Below are 25,834 nucleotides of genomic sequence, written 5' to 3' on the forward strand. Positions count from 1 at the left end.
GTCCCTGCTGACTGCAGGGATGTGGGACTAGATGACCTTCAAAGGTCCCTTCCAACCCAACCCATTTAATGATTCTGTGCTTAGGGACTCCATTTCTCCTCTGGGTCCTCACAGCTTTTTACACCTCTGGCTGACCCCAAGACCAGATGAAGTTCCAGCACCCTGCCAAGCCAAGGGGGCTGCTGAGATGCCTGTGCAGCCCAGGTGCTCCAGCACCAGTTACAAAACACACCTGATCCAAAGGAGAGGCATCTTCTGTGACACAACAGCAATGTCTTCAAGTGAGGTGTGTCTATTAGCAGCACAAATATCAACCCAAAAATAAAAGAGCAGCCACAACACAGAAATGCTTAGAGACCAGAACTGCTTTCCTCTCAGCAGAGCATAGCCAGAGATGACACAGTCCACACAGGAATGAACAGCAGCAGCTACTCCAGGGGATGCTACTGGGAAATCTGGGTAATTCCATGCCTGGTTTAACACAGGAGGGTCAAATCCATCATCAGTTCAATGCCCTTGTAGCCAGGGATAAGAAAATGAAGCCATCACACCCAGTGTAAAGGCTGAAGCCAAATCCTGGTGTCAGAGCATCCCCCTTAAACAATCTCTGCTGTCCAGATTACAAAGCATGTCACAGATGTCAAAAATTCCAGCTCAGAAGCATTAAAAAAAAAAAAAAAAAAGCAGCCAAAGCAACATTGCAACACAGCCTTAAAAAGGAGGAAAAAAAAAGCAAAGCTCTCTCTTGCCTCTACACCAAAAGCCTGGTCCTCCACAGTGCAAAGAGGTACAAAGAAAAGCACCACTCCAAAGCTTGGGGGTTTGCCTCACTTAGAGCATGGTCCCTTTCCAGGAGCCTCAGGCTTTTGGCATTCATGTTTGCCCTCCACAAGTACATTTTTTTTTTTTTGGTAGAGCAAGACAGCAAATGAAGAGAGAAGAACTGTGCATTTGATGCACAAGAAGGATCAGGTGAGGACTACTGAACTAAAAGGGTTTGAGATGCTCCCATGGTTTGCAGCCACCACATCCAAAACACAGCAGGGGCTAGAGAGAGGAGCCAGTGAAAGCTGTGTGCAAAGCAGGGCAGAAGTCTGATTCCCCAGCCTGATGGCAGCAGCTCATCAACCCTTTGGAGTTAACACTTTAAAACACACACAGCAGAACCCTAGAACCCTTGTTTGCTACACATTTAACACATGGAATTTCACAGCCATCATCTAAGACCTGTTTAATATTCTGTTAATATAACATACAGGCAACTAAAGGGAAAAAAAATACATTGGTTGTTTTGTTTGTTAAAATCAAAAGCTCCATACCAGCAAGGCATGGTTTTTATACAGCTGGGAAGGGGGGAGATGTCAAACTGTGCCATCTCTTGGGATTCCATATCCTGGCTCAATTTTATAGACTCACTGAACAGGCAAATCCTGACCAGGTCACACCTACTGCAGCAGGGAGTCAATGACAGCTCCTGGCTTTGCCGAACGTTTTCTGTTTGGAGAGCAAGAAAGGAAAGGGGAAAAAAAAACAAACAAACAAACAAATAACACCACACACACATCACTATGCTGCCTAGGAAAGAGAGGGACCAGCCACATTCCAAATCCAAACTAACACACAAGTGTTACTCTGCCACAAACACAGCAAAAGCCAAACCGAAATCCACCAAGGAAAAAGCCATGCTGAAATCTCCCCTCCCTCCCCACCCCCACGAGCACATTCCCTGCCAAAGTCAGTGTCTGGTGTTCAACTGACCCACAGGACATGGTCCAGAAGATGGGAATGAAGCAAAAAAAGCAGCAAAAATCCCCCCAAAGAGGTCCTTCTGGACAAGATTTTACTGCTTGGTTCTGTCCCACTTGGCATCAGTAAACTCCATACTGTGCAAAGTGTTGGCGTTTTGTCCTCTCATTAGGCAAAGGTTTGAAGACTTGGGGCAAGTTTGCACACACAAACTCAAGCCTTCCCCTGGGTAAATCCCCCATGACACAAAGATACTCCAAAGTTCTTCACCTTCTACCAGTCTTGGGCCTGGATCTTCCTTTGGAAGTCCTGGGTCTCTCCAGCTTCATCAGCGATTGCCTCAAGCTTTCTTCAGTGTAAGCCAAGTAAACGTGGGAAAGGTCCACCTCAAAGGGCTGGCAAAGACAAAACAACCCCACAAAAGATCATCAGAATCCTTTCATCCACTGAGCAGTGTTGCTTTTGGGACACTACGACTCATCTCTTCAAAAAAAAAAAAAAAACCAAAAAACCCCAGTTGGACATGGGCAGCTTTGCTATGAGCATGCAGTGGGAGGCCCAGGCAGCAGAGCCTCACCTATGCAGTTCAAAAGCAGCTTACAAAGCCACTCACATCTTTCTCTTTCTTGTCCAGGACAGGTGTCTGCTTCCTCATGTTGTTTCCTGTGTATGCCACACATTTCTGGAAGAAAGAAAGGTCTGTCAGCAAAGCCTGCTTTGGTCTGGTGAAGTCCTCGAATCAAAGAATCATTTAGGTTGGGTAAGATCTCTCAGGTCATTGACTCCAGCCAGGGCTGCTGCTAAACCATGGCCCTCAGCACCACATCTGTGAAACACCTCCAGGGATGGGGATTCAGCCACCTCCCTGGGCAGCCTGTGCCAGTAGCTGAGACCCCTTTCACTGAAGAAGTTTCTTCTGATGTCCAACCTAAACCTCCCATTTCTTCTCCTCCTATCACTTGTTCCTTGGGAGAAGAGACCAACCCCCACCTGGCTCCAACCTCCTTTCAGAGATCTGTAGGGAGCCTGAAGGTCTCCCCTCAGCCTCCTTTTCCCCAGGCTGAACAACCCCAGTCCCATCAGCTGCTCCTCACCAGCTTTGTTGCCCTTCTCTGGACCCACCCCAAGCCCCTCAGTGTCCCTCTGGAAGTGAGGGGCCCAAAATTGAACCCAGCACTCCAGCTGCAGCCTCACCAGTGACAAGCACAACTGCTGATCCAAGCCAGGATGCTGGTGGCCTTCTTGGCCACCCAGGCACAGGCTGGCTCACGTTCAGCCAGCTGTCAGCCAACACCCCCAGGTCTTTCTCTATCCTGGCAGCTTTCCAGCCACTCCTGGCAACCCCAAGGCTATACAAAGTGTCTCCAGAGCTTTATCCATGCTATTCTGGGCTGGCTGACTCCCCAGGAAGTTGTGCTAACATCAGCCACGAGCTCACCAGCTGCCACTCTCCAATGTCTTCATTCCAGTGAACGTAGTTTTCAATCTTTTCCTAGAGAGAGAAAGAAGAGCACAGGAATTGCTGCAGCCTTGCACAATCATCCCTCTCCAGCTGCATTTTCCATCCCTGAAGGGTTGGGCAGGTTGCTTAAGAACAGCCTTGACCATCCCAAGTTGTTTTTATCAGGACTGTCATGCCATGTTTAACCTGCTCTAGGTGCAGCTGAGTCCCTGACTGCAAGGAGGTTGACTAGGTGACCTGTGAAAGGTCTCTTCCCACCCAAACCAGTCTGATTCTATGTTCAAACCTCCCTATTTACACTCTGAAAAGAAAAAAACACTACCACTCCCAGGCTGCATGCACTGGAGCTCCCACTCTAGCACTGGTTTCCCATTATGCCCAAGCCACCAGGAGAGCAATAAACCTCTGGTAATATGGAGGGGAAAAAATAATGAAGGATTAAGGGAAAGAACTTCTATTTTCTCTCTTAGTGTGCATCATACTGAAGGTCATCACCAATTCTCTGGCTACTGGGGGGTCACAAAGCAAACAAGTGAAGAGTTCCAAGCTCTTCCTCCTTTGTTTTAATACCAGACACTGAAGCACAGTGGGAAAAGGAGGATTTGAACAGTGACAACAGCAGTTGTGGTGAATGGGATGTGATTTATTTTTAAGCCATTAGGAGAATGAGCTGTAAGAGAATTGAGATTACTACAGCCCTTTGCTTACAGCCCCTGCCACACTACTTCCCCTAAAGGATTCCATAACCAAAGTTATCCAACCCTCTGAGAAACACAAAGCCATTCTGTATTCTTTATTCACATCATGGTGCTGCTTTTGGAGCCCAACACTGACCTCCTGCCAACTGAATTGCCAGATGAAGCCCACCAGGTTACAGGAGCCACCCAACAAAAGCATCTTTCTGCTTTATCACCTGGTTTCAACAATCCAGGTAAGGACAAAGGCAAGGGGTGAGAGGAAAAACAAGGGGGGAGGGCAAGGTGAGAGAGGAAAAAAAGGATGTGGAGTGCAAGGGGAGAGCGGACACAAACGGATGGGGTGGGCAAGGGGTGAGAGGAAAAAACCGGCGGGGGATGGCAAGGGGAGTGCGGCCACACAAAGGAAGTGGTGGCAAAGGGGAAGAGATGAAAAAAAAAGAGGTGGGAGGGCAAGGGGAGAAGAGAAAAAAAAGGAGGGGGAGGGCCTTGGTGAGAGGAAAAAAAGGAGGGGCGGCAAGGGGATCGAGGCCCACCACGGCGGGGGAGTGCCAGGGTCGCGCTCGGCACCACCCCCGGATCGGGGGCGTGCCACGTGTGCTAGCTTCGGACCCCCCCGTGCTGTGTCGTGGCCCTGGGCTCGCTGCCACACCCCGGTCGTGTGGCTGTGTCGCCCTTGGCGCCTCGTTCCCCCCCCGTGCTGTTTCGTGTCCCGTTTCTCGCCGTCCCCCCCTTCGGTTTCTATGTCCCGCTTTGGCTCTCGGTCCCCCCCCGGCGTTGTGCTTCCCGCCTTCTCTCTCTGCCCCCCCCCTTCTTTGGCGGTCCCTTTGTCTCGCTTCCCCGCCCATCTGCTATGTGGCTGTGCCCTTTGCTCTCTTCCCCCCCTTCTTCTGGTCTATTCCCTTTTCGCTCTTCCCCCACCCTTCTTTTTTCTTGCCCCTGTCGCGCTTCCCCCCCTTCTGGTTCGTGCCCTGTGCTAGCTCTGCCCCCCCGTTCTTTGTCTGTCCCTTGTTCTCTCTTCCCCCCCGTCTTTTCTCTTCCCTATGTCTCCTCTCTTCCCCCCCCCACTTCTTCTTCTTCTTGCCCTTGTCATCATCTTCCCCCCCTGCGTGTTCGTTGTCCCTCCTTGCTCTCTGCCCCCCCTGCGCTTGTCGTGGTCCCGGTCTGCGCTCTCCCCCCGCCCTTCGTTTCTCTTCCCTTTTCTCTCTTTCTCCCCCCCTGTCTTTTCTATTGCCCTTGTCTCTCTTCCCCCCACGTCTTTGTCGGGCCCTTTTCTCTCTTCACCCCCTTCTTTTCTTTCCCTTCTCTCTCTGCCCCCCCTTCTTTTTAGCTTTCCCTGTTGCTCTCTTCCCCCCCCGGTCTTTTTCGTTCCCGTTTCTCTCTCCCCCCCCTTCTTGGTACTTTTCCCTTTTCGCTCTTCCCCCCCCTTCTTTTTCTTTCCCTTTTCTCCTCTGCCCCCCCCTGCTTTTGCTGTCCCTTGTCGCTCTGTCCCCCCCCGTCGTTTTGTCTTTACCCGTATTCTCTCGTCCCCCCCCTTCGTTTGTCTTTATCCGCCCCCTTTGCTCTCTCCCCCCCCCTTTTCTGTTCTTCCCCTTTTTCCCTTTTCTTCTTCCCCCCCCTTCTTTTTCTTTCCCTTTTCTCTCTGCCCCCCCCTGCGTTGTTCCTTTCCCTTTTCTCTTCCCCCCCCTTCTGTCCTTGCCCTTTTCTCTCTCCCCCCCCTTCTTTTTCTTTCCCTTTTCCTCTGCCCCCCCACTTCGTTTTCTTTCCCGTTTCTCTCTTCCCCCCCCCTCTTTTCTTTCCCTTTTCTCTCTTCCCCCCCCTTCGTTTTCTTCTCCCTTGTCTCTCTTCCACCCCCTGCTTTTTCTGTCCCTTGTTCTCTCTTCCCCCCCTTCTTTTTGCTTTCCCTTTTCTCTCTTCCCCCCCTTCTTGTTTCTTTCCCTTTTCTCTCTTCCCCCCCTCCTTGCTTCCCTTGATCTCTTCCCCCCTTCTTTCTTTCCCCTTTCTCTCCTCCCCCCCTTCTTGTTCTTCCCTTTTCCTCTCTTCCCCCCCTTCTTTTTCTTTCCCTTTTCTCTCTTCCCCCCCTCTTTGCTCTTGCCCCTTTTCTCTCGTCCCCCCGCTTTTTCTTGTCCCTTTTCTCTGTTCCCCCCCCTTCTTTTTCTTTCCCTTTTCTCTCTTCCCCCCCTCTTTCGTCCCTTTTCTCTCTTCCCCCCCTTCTTTTCGTCCCGAGCCTCTTCCCCCCCCTTCTTTTTCTTTCCCTTTTCTCTCTTCCCCCCCCTTCTTTTTCTTTCCCTTTGCCTCGCCTGCCCCCCCTTCTTTTTCTGTCCCCTTTTCTCTCTGCTCCCCCCCTTCTTTTTCCTTCCCTTTCTCTCTTCCCCCCCTTCCTTCTTTCCCTTTCTCCTTCCCCCCTCTTCGCTTTCGGTCCCTTTCCTCTCCCCCCCCTTGCTTTTTCTTTTCCCTTTTCTCCTCCCCCCCCCTTCTTTTCTCGCCCCTGTTCTCTCCCCCCCCTTCTTTTTCCGTTTCCCTTTTCTCTCCCCCCCCCTTCTTTCTCCTTCCCTTTCCCTCCCCCCCCCCTCTTTTCTCTCCCTTCCCTCCCCCCCTTCTTTTCTTCCCTTTTCCGTCCCCCCCCTGTCTTTTTCTTTCCCTTTTCTCTCCCCCCCCCTTTTTTTTCTCTCCCCTTGCCCTCCCCCTCCTTTTTTTTCTCTCCCCTTGCCCTCCCCCTCCTTTTTTTTCTCTCCCCTTGCCCTCCCCCTCCTTTTTTTCTCTCCCCTTGCCCTCCCCCTCCTTTTTTTTCTCTCCCCTTGCCCTCCCCCTCCTTTTTTTTCTCTCCCCTTGCCCTCCCCCTCCTTTTTTTTCTCTCCCCTTGCCCTCCCCTCCTTTTTTTTCTCTCCCCTTGCCCTCCCCCTCCTTTTTTTTCTCTCCCCTTGCCCTCCCCCTCCTTTTTTTTCTCTCCCCTTGCCCTCCCCCTCCTTTTTTTTCTCTCCCCTTGCCCTCCCCCTCCTTTTTTTTCTCTCCCCTTGCCCTCCCCCTCCTTTTTTTCTCTCTCCCTTGCCCTCCCCCTCCTTTTTTTTCTCTCCCCTTGCCCTCCCCCTCCTTTTTTTTCTCTCCCCTTGCCCTCCCCCTCCTTTTTTTTCTCTCCCCTTGCCCTCCCCCTCCTTTTTTTTCTCTCCCCTTGCCCTCCCCCTCCTTTTTTTCTCTCCCCTTGCCCTCCCCCTCCTTTTTTTTCTCTCCCCTTGCCCTCCCCCTCCTTTTTTTCTCTCCCCTTGCCCTCCCCCTCCTTTTTTTTCTCTCCCCTTGCCCTCCTCCTCCTCCTTTTTTCTCTCCCCTTGCCCTCCTTCTCCTCCTTTTTCTCTCCCCTTGCCCTCCCCCTCCTTTTTTTCTCTCCCCTTGCCCTCCCCCTCCTTTTTTTCTCTCCCCTTGCCCTCCCCCTCCTTTTTTTTCTCTCTCCCTTGCCCTCCCCCTCCTTTTTTTCTCTCCCCTTGCCCTCCCCCTCCTTTTTTTTCTCTCCCCTTGCCCTCCCCCTCCTTTTTTTCCTCTCTCCCCTTGCCCTCCCCCTCCTTTTTTTTCTCTCCCCTTGCCCTCCCCCTCCTTTTTTTCCTCTCTCCCCTTGCCCTCCCCCTCCTTTTTTTCCTCTCCCCTTGCCCTCCCCTCCTTTTTTTCCTCTCTCCCTTGCCTTCCCACCTGCCATATATTATGTCACCGTCGCCTCCTCCCCCCCCCGCTTGGGTCCTCTCCGCCCTGTCTCTATTACCCACATCACCATCCTTGAGGAATGAAGTTGTCTATGATGAGCATCTGCAGACGAAGTTCTCTGCTCAGCTGCCGAATGTTCTCCAGCAGTCCTTCAATCTCTCTCTGGTGCTCTTGTTGCAGATCTGCCATCTGAGGACAAAGCAGGCATTGGAGAGTCAGCACCAGCTGAGGCTGTGGTAACAGCCTAAAAGAGAGCAGACCTCTGCCTACACAAGGCTTTTGGGAAGCCAAAGCAAACTCTGGTTCTAGATACTAGAACATTTCTCTCTGAAGAAGAAACCCCCTGAGATGTTCCAGCTCCGAGGTGGCTGAGAGCAGCATTAAGGTCTCAGCTTCCTGAAACCCAAACTGGCCTGCTGCCAGTTCAAGCTCTGCACCAGCTAAGAGCAGACAAAGAGCATGCAGACAAGGTCTGTCTCTGGCAAGATTTCAAGGAAAACCTCTGATGCTGAAGATAAAAACGCAGGAACTCTAGAGACCAGCCAGAAGACACATGGGTCCAGTGACTGCAGAAGAGATGAGGGCAGCAGGCAGAAAGGACAGAGAGCTAAGGGCTGGGGAGCATGTGTGCTGCTGCAAAGCAGGAGATTGGGCTGCAAGCAAACAACTTGGTTTGTTTCAGAACTAGCCAGTGGCTTTCATAGAATCAGAGTGGTTTGGGTTGGAAGGGACCATGAAAGTCATGTAGTTCCAACCCCCCTGTCATGGACAGGGACACCTCCCACCAGCCCAGGCTGCTCAAGGCCTCATCCAACCTGGCCTTGAACACCTCCAGGGAAGGGACATCCACCACCTCCCTGAGCAACCTGTTCCAGTGTCTCCCCACCCCCACTGGAAAGAATTTCTTCCTAATCTCCAGTCTCAATCTGCCCTCCTCAAGCTTCAATCCACTCCCTCTCATCCTATCACTACAAGCCCTTGTACGTTCTGAAGCTCTCAAGGTCTCACACAAACCTCCTCTCAGGCTGGCTTGGAGAAAAGCCCTACAGCACCCCCCAGGTACAGCCCTGACACCTGAATAATCAGACATTTTTGAGCTACATGAACCAAATGCCCAGCCCAGAGACATTCCTGAACCCGTGGCACTCGCTCTGGTGTTACAAAGGCCCAACCCTTCCCAGCCCCAGTCCCTCATGTGAGCACAAGTTGAGAACTTCAGACACTAACCTCTGATTTTGCAGCCATAAGCATGGTCCAAACTTTCTTCAGCTTTTTGGTTTTGCCCTGTGCCTCCTCCTGGAGGCTGGTGTACTTCTCCTCGATGTCCAGGCGTTCTTGCTGTGTGCAACAGTTAGCAGAGACATCCACACACAGAATCACAGAATTGTTAGGGTTGGAAGGGACCTCAAGCATCATCCAGTTCCAACCCCCCTGCCATGGGCAGGGACACCTCCCACCAGCCCCAGGTTGCTCAAAGCCTCATCCAACCTGGCCTTGAACACCTCCAAGGAAGGGACATCCACAACCTCCCTGGGCAACCTGTTCCAGTGTCTCACCACCCTCATGGTGTAAAACTTCTTCCTAACATCAACATCATCACCACACAAACTGTCTGCAATGGTGTGGACAACAACTGCAACAAAACAAAGCATTGCCAAGGCCTTGGAGGTCCTGGCTTGGCCAGCTGGCTCAGATCCATAGGGACTGCAGCACCCTGCAGGTGAGCACTGCTAACATGTGGCTTCAGAAGTGGTTAGAAACAGAGTCCCAGACTGGTTTGGGTTGGAAGAGACCTTTAGAGGTCATCTGGTCCAAACCTAGCCCTGCAGGCAGCAGGGACATCTGCAACTAGAGCAGGTTGCTCACAGCCCCAGACAACCACACCTGGAATGGATCCAGGGATGGGGCATCTCCTACTTCTCTCTGGGCAACATGGGACAGGGTCTCACCACCCTCACTGGAAACAAAAATCTCTCTCTCCAGTCTAAATCTCCCTTTTTTAGTTCAAGCCATCACCCCTTGTCCTGTCACAACAGGCCCTCCTCAAAGTCTGTTCCCAGCTTTCTGATCCCCCCTTTACTCACTGAAAGGTCACCAGAAGGTCTCCCTGGAGCCTTCTCTTCCCCAGGATGAACAACCCCAACTCTCTCAGCCTGGCCTCACAGCAGTGCTGTGGCCTCCTCTAGCCCCCAGCTCCTGCTGTGCCTTGAGCAGAGCCACATTTCACCCCCACAAGCAACACCAAGGCACACAGCATGGTGTGTCCTGCCACTGCTGCTTTCAGCAGCTCCAGCACACAGCCTCACCTCCTTCTCCTCAAGCTCCCTGCGAAGCTGCTCTGCTCTCTTCCTTCGTTCTTCCAGTTCCATATTTGACTCTTCCAGAAGCTTCTCTTGCTCCTCTGCTTTTGCCAGCAAGTCCACTCCTCCAACAATCACCTTCTTCTCCAGTGCAGACAGTTTCTCCAAGAGGGACTGGTGCTCTTGTCTGGAGAGAGAGGCAAGAGTGAAGCTTCCCATCCTGCAGTGCTCACACGGCAGCAGGGCCAGCTCAGCCTCACAGCCCAGACACTGCTCACGGAGCTGGAAAAACTTGTCCTGCTCTCCAGGCTTGCAGAGGGAGTGAGGCAGCATAAATGAATGCAGGGAGTTCCCCCAAGCCTCCCTTCACTTTCTCTCAAGCAAAACCAGATCAGCAGAGAATTCTCTCCTGCCTCAAGTCCCTCCATGAGGGGCTGCAAGGCACCAGCACCATCACCAGGCTGCCCAAGGCATCTCCTCCCTGCCAGCAGAGCAATGCCACAGGCAGCTGGAGAAAAGGCAGTGAAAAAAGGTGAGGACAGAGCAGCCCAGCTGCAAACCAGGCATGCTGGCTGCTGTTGGAGCAGCCTGTTTGCAAGGGACAGGGGGATCCCAGCAGCTTTTCAGCTCTGGAGTGGAGAACCTCTCCACCCAATGTGAGAGCTCATGATGGTGTGTTGCAGGAAACCTGGCTTGCTACACAGCTACTGCCCATGCAGCACAGCAGCACTGCTGCCCTCCACAGCTCCCCAGGGGCTGGAAAATTCATGTTTCTAGGCTGCCTTGCACAACTATATAAAGTTAAGGAAGTGGCAAAAGGATAAGTTTGTCTGCTCCATCTGCTCTAAGCTCTGAGACAATACAAGCTCCTCTCTCACTTTGACAACAGCCAGAGTTATGTTCAGTTCACACAGAGTTTGACAGGCACCTCCTCATCATGCACCTCCAGATAGCCAGAACTGAGGGGTAGGTTGAGCAAGGAGAAAGCTACACAAACTGCTCGGAGAGCAGGGTACTCACTGTGCTTTCAGCAGGTCTTTTTCTCTCTTCTCCAGTTCAGCTCTGGCTTTATTTCTTTCCTCCTCTTCCATATCAAGCTTAGTTTCAAGAGCTTTTCTCTCCTCTTCAATCTTTGCTTGCATCTCTACCATCTTATCAGGGGAAACTTTCTTTTTGCCTTGAGAAGAGGCAGGGAAAACACAAATGAGCTCCCAGAACAATAAGACAGCCTCTAAAACACAGCAGTTCTTTTAAGTTCAGACTGAATGCTTCCATTTAACAAACATTAATCCAGTCAGATTTCAGCTCCAGGCTGGGCACAGTCAGTCTTTCAAATCCCACTTTAAGAGTGAGCAGCTGTCACCAGTTCCTACAGAGAAGGAGCACTGTAACATAGGAGGAACACCTGGAGAAGCAACCTCAAGAGAAGTCTAAGCTGGGAACTCAGATGTTCTAACTACATGGGTGAGGCCAAATGAAGAAGAGAAGACTTCCTTGACCTACAGCTACAAAAGCTGAGCTACCAAGAGTTGCCAGACTCCAGTTTCAGCTCAGCATCCCCACCACACCCCTCAGACACTGTCGTCCTGATGGGCTGAATTATTGCCAAGTGGGCAAACAGGTATTTTCAGAACACTTTACTGTGGAAATAAAATTCAGGACAGCCCTAATGAAAACCAGGGAATTAAAGACACTTTGGGGTGGTATTTGATCTGTGTAACAGTGTCTACCCACAGCTCTGAAGGTACTGAGGTTTGCTGTGACTCACCAGCTGTGTCTTTACAACATAACTACAGCACAGCAGGTACATCTCAGAGGGTTACAAGGTGAGCAACTCATGGAACCTGTCACCTGAAGGGCTGGTCCCAAACACCCCTGACTTAGACAAAGCTTGAGGCTGCTGCTCCTGCAACTCACTCAAGAAGACTTGAGTCAAGTCAATACAGGGATCTGTAGGGGGGTATTTGGGGTGAGAAAGCTCAAGCCTAACATCCTCAAATCGACAGCTCTCCCCCAAATCCTAAACCTCCCTCTACTCACTGCAAGTAAATCCAACATTGTCTTTGGCCTTCAGACGAACCAAACCAGTAGAATCCAAAAACTAACAGCATCCATCTACTGTCAAGGGACTCTCTTTCACAGTGACAATTACAGGGCCGGAAGGTGCTCAAGGACATTAAAGAAGGAGGCTTCCTTCCCTCCAGCCCCCCTGGCATTCAGCCTGGTTTAAATACATACATGACCTGTGTGATCCTGCTCTAACAGCTGGGCTGGACTGGATGATCTTCAGAGGTCCCTTCCACCCCCTCCCATGCTGGGATTCTGTGACCTCTGAGAGACAAACTGCACTGCAGTTGTACATTTATCTACACATCTGCACACATCTGTTTGTGCACACCAGAAAAAAATTAATTAGTTCTGTGGCAAGGGAAGGTCTCAGCACTTCAGCAGACTGCCTCAGCTTCCATCTGCTAAACTTTGGAATCAGGTAAGAAGCACTGCTTTCTGGATTGGTCTTTGAGAGAGAAGCTCTCTCTACACAGAGCTCTTCATTTGAAAAAAAGAGAAGGCATAAAGGCTCCTCACTGGGTATGGGGCACTTAAAATATCTCTATGTTCAGAGGATAGTCTGGGTTGGAAGGGAGATTAAAGACCATCCAGTTCCAATCCCCCTGCCTTGCCCCTCCCACCAGCCCAGGTTGCTCAAGGCCTCATCCAACCTGCCCTTGAAGGCCTCCAGGGAGGGAGCATCTACAACCTCCCTGGGCAACCTGTTCCCCACCCTCACTGGAAAGAATTTCTTCCTAACATCCAGCCTAGTGCTCAGCTTGAGAGAAAAAGGTGAACTAAACCAAGTGTTTAGACCCTACTGACAACAGCTAGCACCCCAGACCAGCCTCCCTCCACAAGACCCTTCTCACAAGCTCTGCAGATGCATCAGGAAGAGGTGGGAATCAATGGCACCAACCTGCTTGGTCTTGTGTTAAGAGGAAGTGGAAAGCAAATCACAGAGAGGCAGCACACACATGAAAAGAGGAGGAAAGAAAAATATATTATTGCTTTGGTCATATTTTTTTGGCCAGAGATCAGCAGCATCAGAACAAACACTCATTGTATAGGCATGGTTGTGGAGGAGGAGAAAACTCTACTTGGAGGATAATCATCAGTCAGCTCCATTAGAGCAGACAGGAATGCACTGTGGCTTTATGCTAAAGCAGAGACAGGTTCTGTACTTCGGGGTGCTTTGCACATCCAGGGGGATTCTCCAGCTCGCTCTTGCATTCTTCTGCCCATTCAATGCAATGCAGAATCTAAAGGGGACCCCAGGAGCCTGCCGCAAGGATCATGCCCTAAGGAGCAACTCAAGAGGGTAGAGGTTGCTTCTTCAGTCAGAAATGGATGCTTCCCCCTCCCCAGGGCAGCCAGCTCCTTGACATCACCTCTCCAACACTGGCACACACGACTTGCTTCCAGTTTTAACCGAGTTTCCAAGCCAATTCTTTCCCAAGAGACATGACAGTTGCACACAGGGAGTCTCAGCACAGGGTTTCTCCATCAATTACACAGGGTAATTAATTAGTAGGTTAATCTGCAGTAACTGATGCTTCCATAGAGGTAAAGAGCCAGGTTTGGTTATTCAAGCAAGTGCAGCAAGAGAGGCAGGACAGGAGAAGGTTAATGAAAGACACCACATGCAAAAGGGCCACGCTTGAGGACAGTTAATATCCCAAACCACGCTCATGCCAAGAGCCCAGGGCAGCTCCCCAGGCAGAGCTGGCTCCAGGCTGGCAGGAGGTGGACTCCTCCACTGCTGCCACACCAGCAGTTTGCTATTAACTGTCCTCACCTCAGTAAAACACTCTGCTTCCAAGCAAGCTTTGAGAGAGCAGCTTTGAAGCAAGCACATTTCCAAGGCTGCTGCCCTATCACCTACCAAAGATCTCCATGAGGCTGGGACCCTTCTTAACCTGCTGCTACGCTTTCTCTGAGCTGTCTGTCACTCACACGAGCACTGTGAGTGTGATGGAGGTGTGACTAGACAGCAGTCCTTTGGAGACTCTCTCCACACATCTCTACAGTGGCTGAAGTCCCTCCAAGCCAGGTCTTGGATGAGGTTTGTGTCTTCAGTCCGCACTGACTGACTCTAGGGTTTGTACCAGGACAGAGCCTTCTCTGACCAGGAGCTTTTCCTCCCTGCTAGATCTTCGAATCACAGACTCCATCATTAAGGTTGGAAAAGATCTCTAAGACCATCAAGTCCAACCTTCTACCCAACACCTCCATGACCACTTAGACCACGTCCTGAAGCGTTTCTTGAACACCTCCAGGGGTGGTGACTCTGAACTGAGTCCCACAGCGACCAAGAGCTTTGTGTCATGGGGCAGTTAAAAAGACACCAACCACCAGTAAGGACCTTCTAAAAGTACCTGCTAAATTAAAGCCAATCAACCAAGTGCCATCACATTAACCTTGCAAGCATAATCCTTGTCTTGCTTGACCATTGACTGCTCCAGCCATCCTCTCCAAAGGTTTGAGGAGATAGTCCAGTGTAACACAGCACAGCCTCTCTAGCTGTCCTCTTTATCAGCTCTTATGGCAGCAGCTCCCTCAAAAAGGGTAGCTCAGACTTTCTCCTACAATCAGGTTGCCCAGAGAAGTCGTGGAGGCTCCAAGCCTGGAAGTGTTCACAGCCAGGCTGGATAGGGCCTTGAGAAACCTGGTCTAGCAGGAGGTGTCTCTGCCCATGGCAGGGGGCTGGAACCAAACATTTGAGGTCCCTTGCAACCCAAACTTATGATGATTTTAGTTGGAAGACACCTTTAAGGCCAAGCCCAACATTAACCTAACACTACATAACTTGGTATTTTAGAGGGAGCACTTAACACAGAACCTGCAACCTGTCATTTTTAGGCCTATTATTTCCCAACTGCCCTTAAATCTTGTTCAAGCAGCCTGCTACTTTGCTTCCTATCATCTTCTCACCTGCCTGGCTCACAACAAACACTGAACAAACTGTTTCAGGCACAGAAGCAGCAGAGGCAAGGCATGCTTTAGCAGAGTTAAAAGCTCAGGTTTATCTTTCCAACAGACAGAGCAGGGAAGAGTGCAGCGTTGCAAAATGGAGTGTGCAGATTATGGAAAGGTCAAAGCTTAAAGGACTGAAGAGCTCCCACTCACTAGTGAAGGACTTATCCAGAGGTTTCTCTATGACAGAGCATGTGGAGTCTGAACTACTGCTGCTGCTACTGCCTGGAAAACAGAAATGAGTCCCACAGAACAACCCAGAGAGGAAGAAACATGCAGATGGGAAGTTAGTTCTAAAGGGAAGTAACCCAGAAGGGCCAGCAACCTGGTCCAGAAAGGCACAAATCCCCATCAGGAAGCATGGGGCAGGATCCCTCCCAGGCTCAGCCTGCAAAGCCCCCATCTCCCAGCACAAAATAGCATGCTCAGAAAGAGAGTTTGGTTAAAACCCTTCTTCACCAGCCTAGAGCTTAAGACAACATGCCAAGGCAGCTTCCAGTTCAAGCGACAGCAGGGGAAACCAGCTTGTAGTGGAGAAGGCTGTGGCTGTCTGCAGTGGCAGAGGATTCAGTGACCAGGAGTCCTTTCCAGTCTTATGGAGGTGGCCAGGGGTGCTCCTCCCTCTGGAAGGCAGAAATCAGCTCACACAGTTGCTGTGTGTACTCCAGCTAGTAGCACCCCTAAGTAGGGAACTTAAAAGTAACTTGTTTGGGAGCTGACTAAGTCAGTTACTTGCCCCACATGTTGAAGGTGGTCTCCTCTTGGGAGGAGATATGGGCAGAGCTTGGTGCTTGATGGGGACTGGTCAATCAGGTTGCTTCTAGGAATTACCAGAAGGTGAAAAATGAAGCTGTTGCTATCAGCAAGGGCATGAGAGAAGTCATTTATGACTCTGCTTAGACAGACACCAACATGAAGAGACTGCACCTAAAGCAGGAATGCTTTAACAGAATCTGTTTGAACAGATGAGTGCTTCAGGGCAGGAGAGCAGGGTCAAAAAACTAGTTTGCTAGAGAAGCTGGAAGTTGAGGAGCAGCACTGAGCTTGACTTCTACTCCCCATCACAGAGGCTCTAGATGCACATAGCAAGCTCCCTGGAAGCCACAGCATCCCATGGTACCCAGTGGTCTGTACTTCTAGGTTCTGCAACATCCCTTGGAGATGTTACACAGGAGTTTAACACTGGTGCAGGACAAAGCAAACTTCACCATGGGATTTCCAGAGTGCTCCCCAAGAAGGGATGTGCAGCTCCCATTTGGCTTTTCAGCTTGCACAAGGACACTCAGAGGTCAGGTTTTATCTCCATCAACATAAAATAGGACATCAGTAGAGTCAGTAACCAAACACCCATAAGGCAGAGGAATCCTTTGCCTAAACCACAGCCAGAATCCCCCCTCCAACCATTCCCATGGCTATCAAAAAACCACATCTGCCTCCCACTGATCTTTGGTGCCCTCCTTCCTCCTGCCTCTGAGAGCTGGGGAAGTTCCAGCACACCAGGCACAAGCCATTCACAGCCACCAGAGAAGAGGACGTTCTCCACAAGCAAGGATGGCTACCCCAAGTGGAAGCAGGTACTAGAGAGGTTGGCAGCTGGGCACCACACAGCTTTATTTCTAGGAGAGGCATGATAATTGCAGCGGCTGGAGGGCAGCTCTACAACTCCACTTCTGCCTGCCTGGCTCTGCCTACAGCTTCTGCCACCAGCTCCTGGCCAGGGACTGGTGGCACTGCCAGGGATCTCTGCTGCCTTACCCCGACGCTTCTTCCGCTTCTCCCCATCCTCTCCAATCTCCCCTTCGTCATCTTCGTCCTCCTCTTCAGAATCACTGGTCTCAGAGCCAGAGATCTCTTCCCCTAGAAGAGAAGAGTGTGCTTTTAGATGTGCTTTTCTTCCCCTCACAGCTTGCTCCTGTGACAGCAACATTTGTCCAGCCCAGCAGCGTCCTCCATCAGCTTATGAGCAGCTGCAGAAGCCAGGAAGGGTTGAGCAGAGAGCTTGCCATCACCCTGAGAAACCCAGGCTAACCTCTTCAGAGGAAAGGCTGGGAACTGGGGCTGTTTAGTCTGGAGAAGAGCAGACTGAGGGGCATCTTATCAATGCTGATCAATACTTGAAGGCTGAGCGTCAGAAGGATGGGACCAAGGCTTTCTTCAGCGTTGCCCAGAGACAGGGCAAGGGGTAACAGGCACAAAATCTTTATGTTCCACCTAAACACAAGGAGGAACTTCTCCAATTTATGGGTGACAGAGCACTGGAACAGGCAGCCCAGAGAAGTGGTGGAGTCTCCACCACTGGAGACATTCCAAACCCACCTGACATGTTCCTGTGTGACCTTCTCTAGGTGACCCTGCCTTGGCAGGGGGGTTGGACTTAATCTCCAGAAGTCCCTTCCCACCCCAACCATTCTGTGATGCAGTGTTGTGCAGTCAGTGTGTCCGTGGTAAAGTTCAAGTGGGTGCTTTTCCTGGGAAATAAATCATCCTTGCACTACTGAAGCATTAAGCTACAAAGATTTCCCAGCAGGATCACCTCAGACATTCTCCTCCACCTCAGAAGGAAGAGAAAATGGTCAGAGGTAAAGTTCAGACTTGCTCCTCAGTGGGACACCTGTACACATGAAACTCAATGGCTGTTAACAGAGAAATCTCCAGTTTCACAAATGTTTAGCATTGCTGCCACTGTAGATAGGAAGCTCAGAGGTTTCAGGCTGAGTTTGGAAACCAAGCTCAACAGAAGCCAACATCTAACATCCTGGCCTCCCAGCACCGTCAGCAAACAAAACTGGTTTGTAGCTTGCAGCCTGAAATGGAAGAAGCCACCCTCAGCATAGCAGGGATGAAACAGCTACAGCCAACTCCCAGGCCTTGAGGAAAGAGTTACTGACTGTTTTCTGCTCCTCCTGACCAGGACAGACATGTTGAGTTTCTGCTCCAGCTGTTCCCTGCTGTGAGCGTCTCTGGAGGGAGCTGTCATGCCAAGGGCACTGTTCAGTAACCATTCCCCTGGCAAGGTCATTCAGTGCTGATGGACTAACAGTGTCACAAGGCCATGATGCTACAGGGCTTAAAGGTGGGTGTTTAACCCTGTGCAGCACTTGAAAGCCAGCCCCACTTCCAGCTCCACCAAATCACTTCATTGTCATCCTGGAAACACACCATCCCTCCTCCTCCTCAAACCTTTTGCTATGCTACACCAATTCCCTGCACCCTATCCAGCCATGCCCAGAGCCCTCTTGCTCACAGGAGAGCCTGGGCACACCTAAAAGCCCAGAAGCCACCACTTAGCCTGGTGCTAAGTGCCACCTAGTGCTAAGTGCAAGCAAAGCCGAGTCCCACGGGTCACCACTGCCCTGGGGACACCTCTCCTGGGACCCAGCAGGGCAAATAAAAGCAGGACAGTGGCCTGCACCAGCTACCAGACTAGTGTGACACATCTTCCAAGGTTCACACTCAGAATGAGGGCTGGCACAGGCAGAAGCACCCCAAGGGGACCCTCACCTTCTTCCAATTTTTTCTTCAGCTCTTCAATTTCCTTTTGGAACTGGCGGAGCAAAGCATCCTTGGGATCTTCATTAATCCTGGCCTTGTTCTTGATGTTCTTGGCTCTGTTGGCATACCTGAGAGTGCTGATGGTCTCGTCGTAGTTGTAGTCTGCTGGCCCAATGTTTGCACACTGTGACACACACAAGACAGTTACTGGGGGACAGCGCCAGAGCCCAGAACAAGCAATTTCAGGAGCCATCCCCAGCTCTGCCTGTCTCATTGCTGCTCTCCCCAAGCTTCCCTGCTGCTTCAACACCAAAGATAACTCTGGCAACTCCAGAACAGCTTCTACTTGATCTTAGAGACAACTGCACTGTGTTTAGAACCTCACCTATACAGAGGCAAAGAGACAGAAACACCCAAGGAAGGATCTCTGAGCTGCAAGAAGCTCTGAAGAGGTGAGGGCCAGCTTGCTCTCATGGCAGGGCCACTATGCTGTCGCCATCAAAGCACAGCCCTGGCACTGGGAAGGGCCTCTCTCAGCTTACCATCATGGTTTTGGAGTTGCCCCCCAGGGAATCCTGGAGGAGCCTGGTGAGCTTGGAGTTGCGGTAGGGCACGTGGGTGCTCTTGCCATCCACCAGTGCAGAGATGACATTGCCCAGCGTGGAAAGAGAGAGGTTGATCTTGGTGGCTTCCTTCAGCCGCTGCCCCGTGGCTCCAGTTTTTGCCTGCCTTTCAGAACCCTGGAAGGGAGAAAGAAGCAAGAGTTACAGATCACAGAATCACCTTGGTTGGAAAAGACCTCCAAGATGAACCCCCCCAACCATCAACCTAAGCCCACCATGGCCATTAAACCATGACCTGAAGTGCCATGTCCCCACATTTCCTGAACACCTCCAGGGAGGGGGACTCTACTACCTCCCTGGGCAGCCTGTTCCAATGCCTGAGCACTCTTGCAGTGAAGAAACTTTACCTAATCCCCAGCCTAAACCTCCCTGGCACAGTTTCCTCTCCTTCTATCACCTGATACTAGGGAGAAGAAACCAAACCCCAAGTCACTCTAAACCTTGTTTTAGGTAGTTGTAGAGAGCAATGAGATCCCCCGATACATCTTCCCTCTCTAAAGAGGATCAGCTACACATGAAGTCTTGCTAGCAGCCATGTCACCAACTACCTCATCTGTTGTTAGAAAACCTGGCTAAGTACCTCAGATTGTTAGAGAGACAAGTCTAACAGGTTGGAACTGAAGCTTTCAGCACCATAAAGCTATGGATTGCTCAAACAGCAATGCTGGCAGGGCTGGAAGCCCTGAGCTGTAAGACCAGGCTGAGAGAGTTGGGGTTGATCAAGCCTGGAGAAGAGAAGGCTCCAAGGAGACCTTCTTAGTGGCCTTTCAGTGCTTCAAGGGGTCAAGCAGAAAGCTGGGGACAGGCTGTTGAGCAGAACCTGTTGTGAGAGGACAAGGGGTGATGGCTTGAACTAAAAGAGAGGGATTTAGACTGATATTAGTAAGAAATGCTTCACTATGAGGGCGGTGAGACAATGTCCCAGGTTGCCCAGAGAGGTGGTAGATGCCCCATGCGTGGATCCATTCCAGGTGAGGTTGTTTGGGGCTGTGAGCAACCTGCTCTAGTTGCAGATGTCCCTGCTGACTGCAGGGGGGTTGGACTGGATGACCTTGAAAGTTCCCTTACAAACTAAAGCAATCTATGATACTAATGCAGCTGGGATAATGGAGATTGTCTCCATGAGCAAAAGCATTCTGAGAAGTCAGCAGTTGTGAGGCACCTCAGCTGCAGCTGCCAAGAACCACATCCAGCCTCTCCCATCAGCAGTCACTCTCTCTGTCAGGCAGAAAACCAACACTGCAATGACTTTGAAGTGTTTTTCAGAGCAACCTAAACGTACATCATGTAAGTTAACATGCAGGCATTGAGTGCCTTTGGTCTCCCCTCTCCTGCATCTTCTCCAGTGTAAATCTGGGCTAAGGCCACGTTGTACCAGCACAATCACACTGGTTCAAAGTGGTGACAGAGGGAGGGAACAGAAGTGACAGAGCTGTGGAGTTTCAGTTGTAAACCCACCTGGCCATTGTGATCCTGGGCAAGCTGCTCTGGGTGCCTCTACTTTAGCAGGGGGGTTGGACTGGGACTGAACGATCTCCCAGCCCCACCATTCTGGAACTCAAGTGATGAGAACTGCATGGTCACAACCCTCTCAAAGCCAGGAAAACTCAATCCAGAGAGCTCATTCCAGTGCAGTTAAGCCACTCAATAGTTAATTTATAGAAGCAAGAGAGGACTTTCACTGGGACGAGCCCTAGCTACGAAGAACTCTTCCTGGCATACCTCTGATTTAAGGCCCCCACTGAATGCTGCACAGAAGTTCAAGGTCAAACCGAAGCACTTCAGCTGCGTATCTAAACGCCCTTTAGGGTGCCTTCAAGAGCCCAGAGATGCTCTGTGATGCCCAGCAGAGGTTCCAGCAGAGCCAGCTGGTCCTACTTACAGCCAGGTCAACGAGGTGCAGCTTGCCCATGCGCACGTGCATGTTCCCATCCACCCCCTTCTCGCTGCACTCGATGGTGATGGTGAAGATGGCGTGCGAGCGGGAGCTGTGCTCGTTCATGTTGGTGGCACCCACTGAACCTTTGGAGAGAGAGAAAAACCAGCAAAGATGTCTTCAGAAGGAATCACAGGCTCCTCTAGCACTTCCTGCTCCCAAAGACGACTTCATCCCCTCTTCACCCAACCCTGTTTTTTTGGAAGACGGATGGTCAGAGCCAGCAGCAAACTGTGTTCTTGGGCAGTGGAGGTGCAGCACATCTCCAGTTTGGACTTGCAGAGGTGTTACAGCCTGCTGTAGCTTTAAGATGACAACCACAGACCCCCATCCCAACAGCAGAAGTGGTTCTCAGCCGTTTCTTTAAGGCTACAAAAAAAATCAGGAGCCTACAGCATAGATTCACAGAATCCTAGAATGGTTTGGGTTGGAAGGGACCCTGGAGATCATTCCAGTTCCAACCCTCTTGGCATGGGCAGGATGATCTACACAGACCCTTCCAACTAGAAGGGTCCCTTCCACCAGCCCAGGTTGCTCAAGGTCTCATCCAAACTGGCCTTGAACACCTCCAAGGAGGGGGCATCATGACCTCTTCTGGGTAACCTGTTCTAACATGCCCAGCTGATCCCTGAAAACAGCTGTACACTGAGAAATAAGAGCACACCAATCCATGCCAAGAGCAATAGCAGCCAAAACTTCAGGTCATAAAAGGATTTGAGCTTCAGAAGCCTTCCAGAAGACATAAAGCACCTCCCACCCACAACACCTCCCTAGCTGTTTTCCATCCTGATCAGAACTGAAGAGGGAAAATGTCCAAGACACACAGTAGCAGTTGTGACAACTGATCCCCTTCTTCACCTGGGCCTCACAAGGGGTTCAGGAGAAGGTATCCTTTTTGCTCTGCTCAGCTGAACAATCTTTCCAGGTTAGGCCTGGGCTCTCTTACTCTGGGGTCCCATAACCAGCCTGAGCTAGAAAGCTGCCCACAGCAAGGCTACGTACGGTTCTTGTGGCCCAGAGTCATGATCCTGTCCATATCATCTGCATTGTTTACGACATAAGCTGAAAGGTCTTTGATATAAACTCCCACATCAGGTCTCTCTTTGACCTAAGAGAGAAACAGTTGAGACTGAGCATCCCCAGGAGATCCCCAACAGCAATTTTCAGTGGTACTTTTAACAGGGCAGGTTCTGCTTTGCACATAAAAGACTCCCAGAGTCAGAATCAGAGCAGCTAAGGAATAAAGACTCAGGCAGGACAAGATTCCACTGGTTTCCTCTGGTGGCAAATAGCAACTTCAAAGCTCAGTCTGCAATTTCTAGAAACACTGCTGAGGGGCCTCTGGGGTAGAAGTGCAGGTGGCAAAGCTGACCCCGATGGAGCAGCCAGTTTCTCACTGTGCAACTGCCTAAGGGAAGGAGATTCAGAAGTCAGTGGTGACATCTAGCTACTCCATCTTAAGGAAGTAGCACCAGCGATGAGGAGTCCAACCTCTATTTCTCTTCAAGTGCTTCTCTGGTCTTTAAAATAGTGCTCACTGATTCAGGACAAGCAGATGAAGAGAGCAGGCTCACCTCTAATCTCTGAGTCTGGTCTTTTCCCAGCAAGTCCCTCACTTCTTCATTGTAGATCTCCAGGTAAGATACACGAACCAAAAACCTGAAGGCAAACAGTTGAGAAGCTCTCAGTAAGGAATCTGTTAGCCCAACAAAGAGTGCAGAGGAAACAGTCCTGCACCACCACAACCCCCCTAACAACTGTCCCAGGCAGCAGTCTTTCAGAGGGACCATGTCAGTTGTCATTGTCAAGGTCAGGCTCCTGCTACACACAGACACAAAAGACAGAAGCAGTGAATAGAAGCTTTTTTTTTTTTTTTTACCTTGTATCCCCCTCTGCCTTAGCAATGTGACCAAATATATGGGCAAAGGAGTTGGGGATGATGCCTCGAAGCTCAGGAACTGCTCGGACCCCTTCCATGGTGAACGTTTTGCCTGTTCCAGTCTGCCCATATGCAAAAATAGTACCTGAAGGGTAAGAAGATACATGAACATACACCAAGAAGCTGCTAGCTGCAGTTTGGCTTCACCCTTTCTTAGCATGATGGCTCTGAACAGCCCTGTTGTTATGGAGCTGCAGGTTTGCACCCACTCCAGGAGATACAGCAAGAGAAACGCTGGGCACACACAGCCAAGAGGCTGAGCCACTGCTTTCTGCAGCCTGCAAGATAGCCAAGGGATTGTCAGCTTGTTTTAACTGCACAGAGTGATTAAAGTGTGAGTGCTAGTACACTTAGGTCTCACACACAAGTAATTAAGGCAAGCCCAATTAATAACATGGTCAATTAGAGGAAGATCATTAGATACCAACTGCCAAACCAACTACTGCTGGTGCTCTAAGCCGTGGCAGAAACAGCGTGAGGCACAAGCCCAGTTCTGAACCTGCAGATGCAGCTGCAATTTGGCCTGCACAGGAAGAGATCCAGAAAGCATCCTGAGACCCCAGACTCAGGAATTCCATAAATATCCTGGTTCTAAGCTTTAACCTAGCACTGCTGGAAACTCAGGTTTTAATTGACAAGACTCTGACATCACAGAAAAGCTGGACAGAGTATTTCAGTTGGAAGGGGCCTACAGCAATCACAGAGTTGTCTGGGTTGGAAGACACCCTTAAGATCATCAAGTCCAACCATCAACCCAGCATTGCCAGGTTACCACTAAACCACATCCCTCAACGTCACATCTACACAGCTCTGAAATTCCTCCAGGGATGGGAACTCCCCCTTTACCCTGAGCAGCTGGTCCCAGGGCTTGACAACCTTTTTGGGGAAGAAATTGTCCTTCATGTCCAACCTAAACCTTCCCTGAAGCAATCTGAGTCTGTTTCATCTTGTCCTGTCACTTAATACTTGGGAGAAGAGACCAACCCCCACCTCATTACAGTCTCCTGTCAGGGAGTTAAAGAAATCCAGGTCTCCCCTCTGCCTCCTTTTCTCCAAACTCAACCACCTCAGTTCTCTCAGCTGCTCCTCATCAGCCCTGTTCTCCAGACCCTTCATCAGCTTCATTGTCCTTTTCTGAACCCACTCCAGCCCCTCCATGTCCTTTTAGTGTGAGGGGCCCAAAACTGAACCCAGTACTCAAGGTGAAGCCTCACCAGTGCCCAGTATAGGGGGGCCAAACATCTCTCTACTCCTGCTGGCCACACTATTGCTGATCCAAGTCAGGATGCTGCTGGCCTTCTTGGCCACCTGGGCACATGCTGGCTCACCTTCAGGCAGCTGCCAACCATCTAGTCCAAATGCCTGAGCAATTCAGGGCTGACCAAGACTTAAAAGCATATTGTCCAAATGCCTCTTAAACACTGACAGGTCTGGGGCACTAATCTCCACTCCAGAAAGCTTGTTGCAGGATTTGATCACCCTCTTGATAAAGAAATGCTTCCTCACATCCAGTCCAAACCTTCCCTGGTGCAGCTTTCAACCAGTAATTTGCAAACCATGAACTGCAATCAGCTGAGACCAGGGTGTGTTAGCACAAGAGCTTACTAGGCCCTTTATAAACCTTTAGAACTTTGTCATCTGTTGCCACCTGCAGCGTGCTGTTATGGAAAGCAGTGGAGTGCTTCCCCACCAGCACCCACTCTCCTTTAGCTAACATTTTTACATGCACAGCAGAGACACACACAAACCATGGCCACGCTCCTGCCAGCTGGAAGAAGCACCATGGGGCAGGGCAGATGTGCTGAACTAATCATCTCAGTTGAAAACAGCCAAGTTTAGAGGAGAAAACACAGCAGTTCTGTGCAGAAGGTTGCTGGGCATTACCTAGTTACTGCAGGGCCATGGGCAGCTGCCTGGTTATTGAAATGGCACAGTGAAGAGTTGCTGGGAAGTCTGCTGATGAGACAAAGGGCAGATCTTTGGCAAACGGAAGATAGAGGAGAAAAAAAAATTAAAAAATCACACAACTGACTGATCTCAGCTGTGTCATGTTCATCACTGCTTAATGGTCATAGTAGGTGCAACCACTGAGTACCCACAACACAAAGTACCTTCAGGCTGCTTTGAGGCCACAACAGAAGCAACGCAGGGCTATAGCCCTCAAAAGGTGACAGTCCCTCAAATCAGATCAGCAGGAACTCTTAACTAGGCAAAAAAAGAATAGGAGATGGGCTCCTAGACTTAAACCAACAAAGACTTACCATTGTATCCTTCTAGCACAGAGTCAATGATAGGCCTTGCAGTTAAATTATAGACATCCAGCTGTTTACTCTCTGGTCCAAACACTGTGTCAAAGGTGAATGTCTTGGGAGGCTCATTGGATGAGTCTGTTTTGTGGACAGTTATAGTTCCTCTCATCTCATCCACGCTGACTGCCATCTTGTAGCCTGTAGCTTTCTCGCGGTCATTGAGAGGCCGGCAGCGAACCACCACCTTGACATTATCACAGCTCTCTGGTTTGTCCAGCTTCTCCAGCTTGTTGATCTGTCATTAGTTAAAAAGCAACTGATTACACAGGCTCTGACACCACACTCCACATGCCTGTGTGTGTAAGCACAAGCCCTGCTGAACCAACTCGAGTAGACGTGTCCATCTCCACACCATTGGGAACTTGGGGACTTAAAATCAAAATAAACTTACATTTATTCAGTCAAGACAATCCTCTGTTGGCTCAAGTGGGAACTCTAGGGTAAACTTGAGACTCAGACACTCAAGACCATCTAAGAATTGATTCAAGGAAGAATTTCATGCTTGCAAGCAATCTGTGAGGAGTTTGCTGGAAGTAGTTGGGGCCACGCCAGCCTTTCACATCAACACTCTCTCGCTGGTGCACCCAAGTCTTAAACCTTGCAGGTGATATAAGCAG

General features: G+C 50.5%; 1 protein-coding gene across 1 annotated transcript; it reads right to left on the reverse strand.

Moving 5' to 3' along the window:
- Window positions 1-1,419: 1,419 nt before the first annotated feature.
- KIF3A (kinesin family member 3A) lies at window positions 1,420-25,362 on the reverse strand. The gene is made up of 19 exons (XM_054388961.1): window positions 25,170-25,362; window positions 22,849-22,993; window positions 22,544-22,628; window positions 21,972-22,077; window positions 20,916-21,055; window positions 18,953-19,150; window positions 18,420-18,594; window positions 16,674-16,775; window positions 15,072-15,143; window positions 12,862-12,870; window positions 10,914-11,070; window positions 9,900-10,080; window positions 8,821-8,931; window positions 7,661-7,782; window positions 4,043-4,052; window positions 3,185-3,238; window positions 2,360-2,428; window positions 2,017-2,141; window positions 1,420-1,494 (listed from the first exon to the last, which is right to left on the reverse strand). Exons 1-19 carry the CDS (start codon window positions 25,345-25,347, stop codon window positions 1,446-1,448), a joined length of 2,088 nt encoding a protein of 695 aa, XP_054244936.1. The 5' UTR covers window positions 25,348-25,362; the 3' UTR covers window positions 1,420-1,445.
- Between the last annotated feature and the right edge of the window lie 472 nt (window positions 25,363-25,834).

Source organism: Indicator indicator, chromosome 18 (assembly GCF_027791375.1).
Source record: "Indicator indicator isolate 239-I01 chromosome 18, UM_Iind_1.1, whole genome shotgun sequence".
In the NCBI taxonomy this organism is placed as follows: domain Eukaryota; kingdom Metazoa; phylum Chordata; class Aves; order Piciformes; family Indicatoridae; genus Indicator; species Indicator indicator.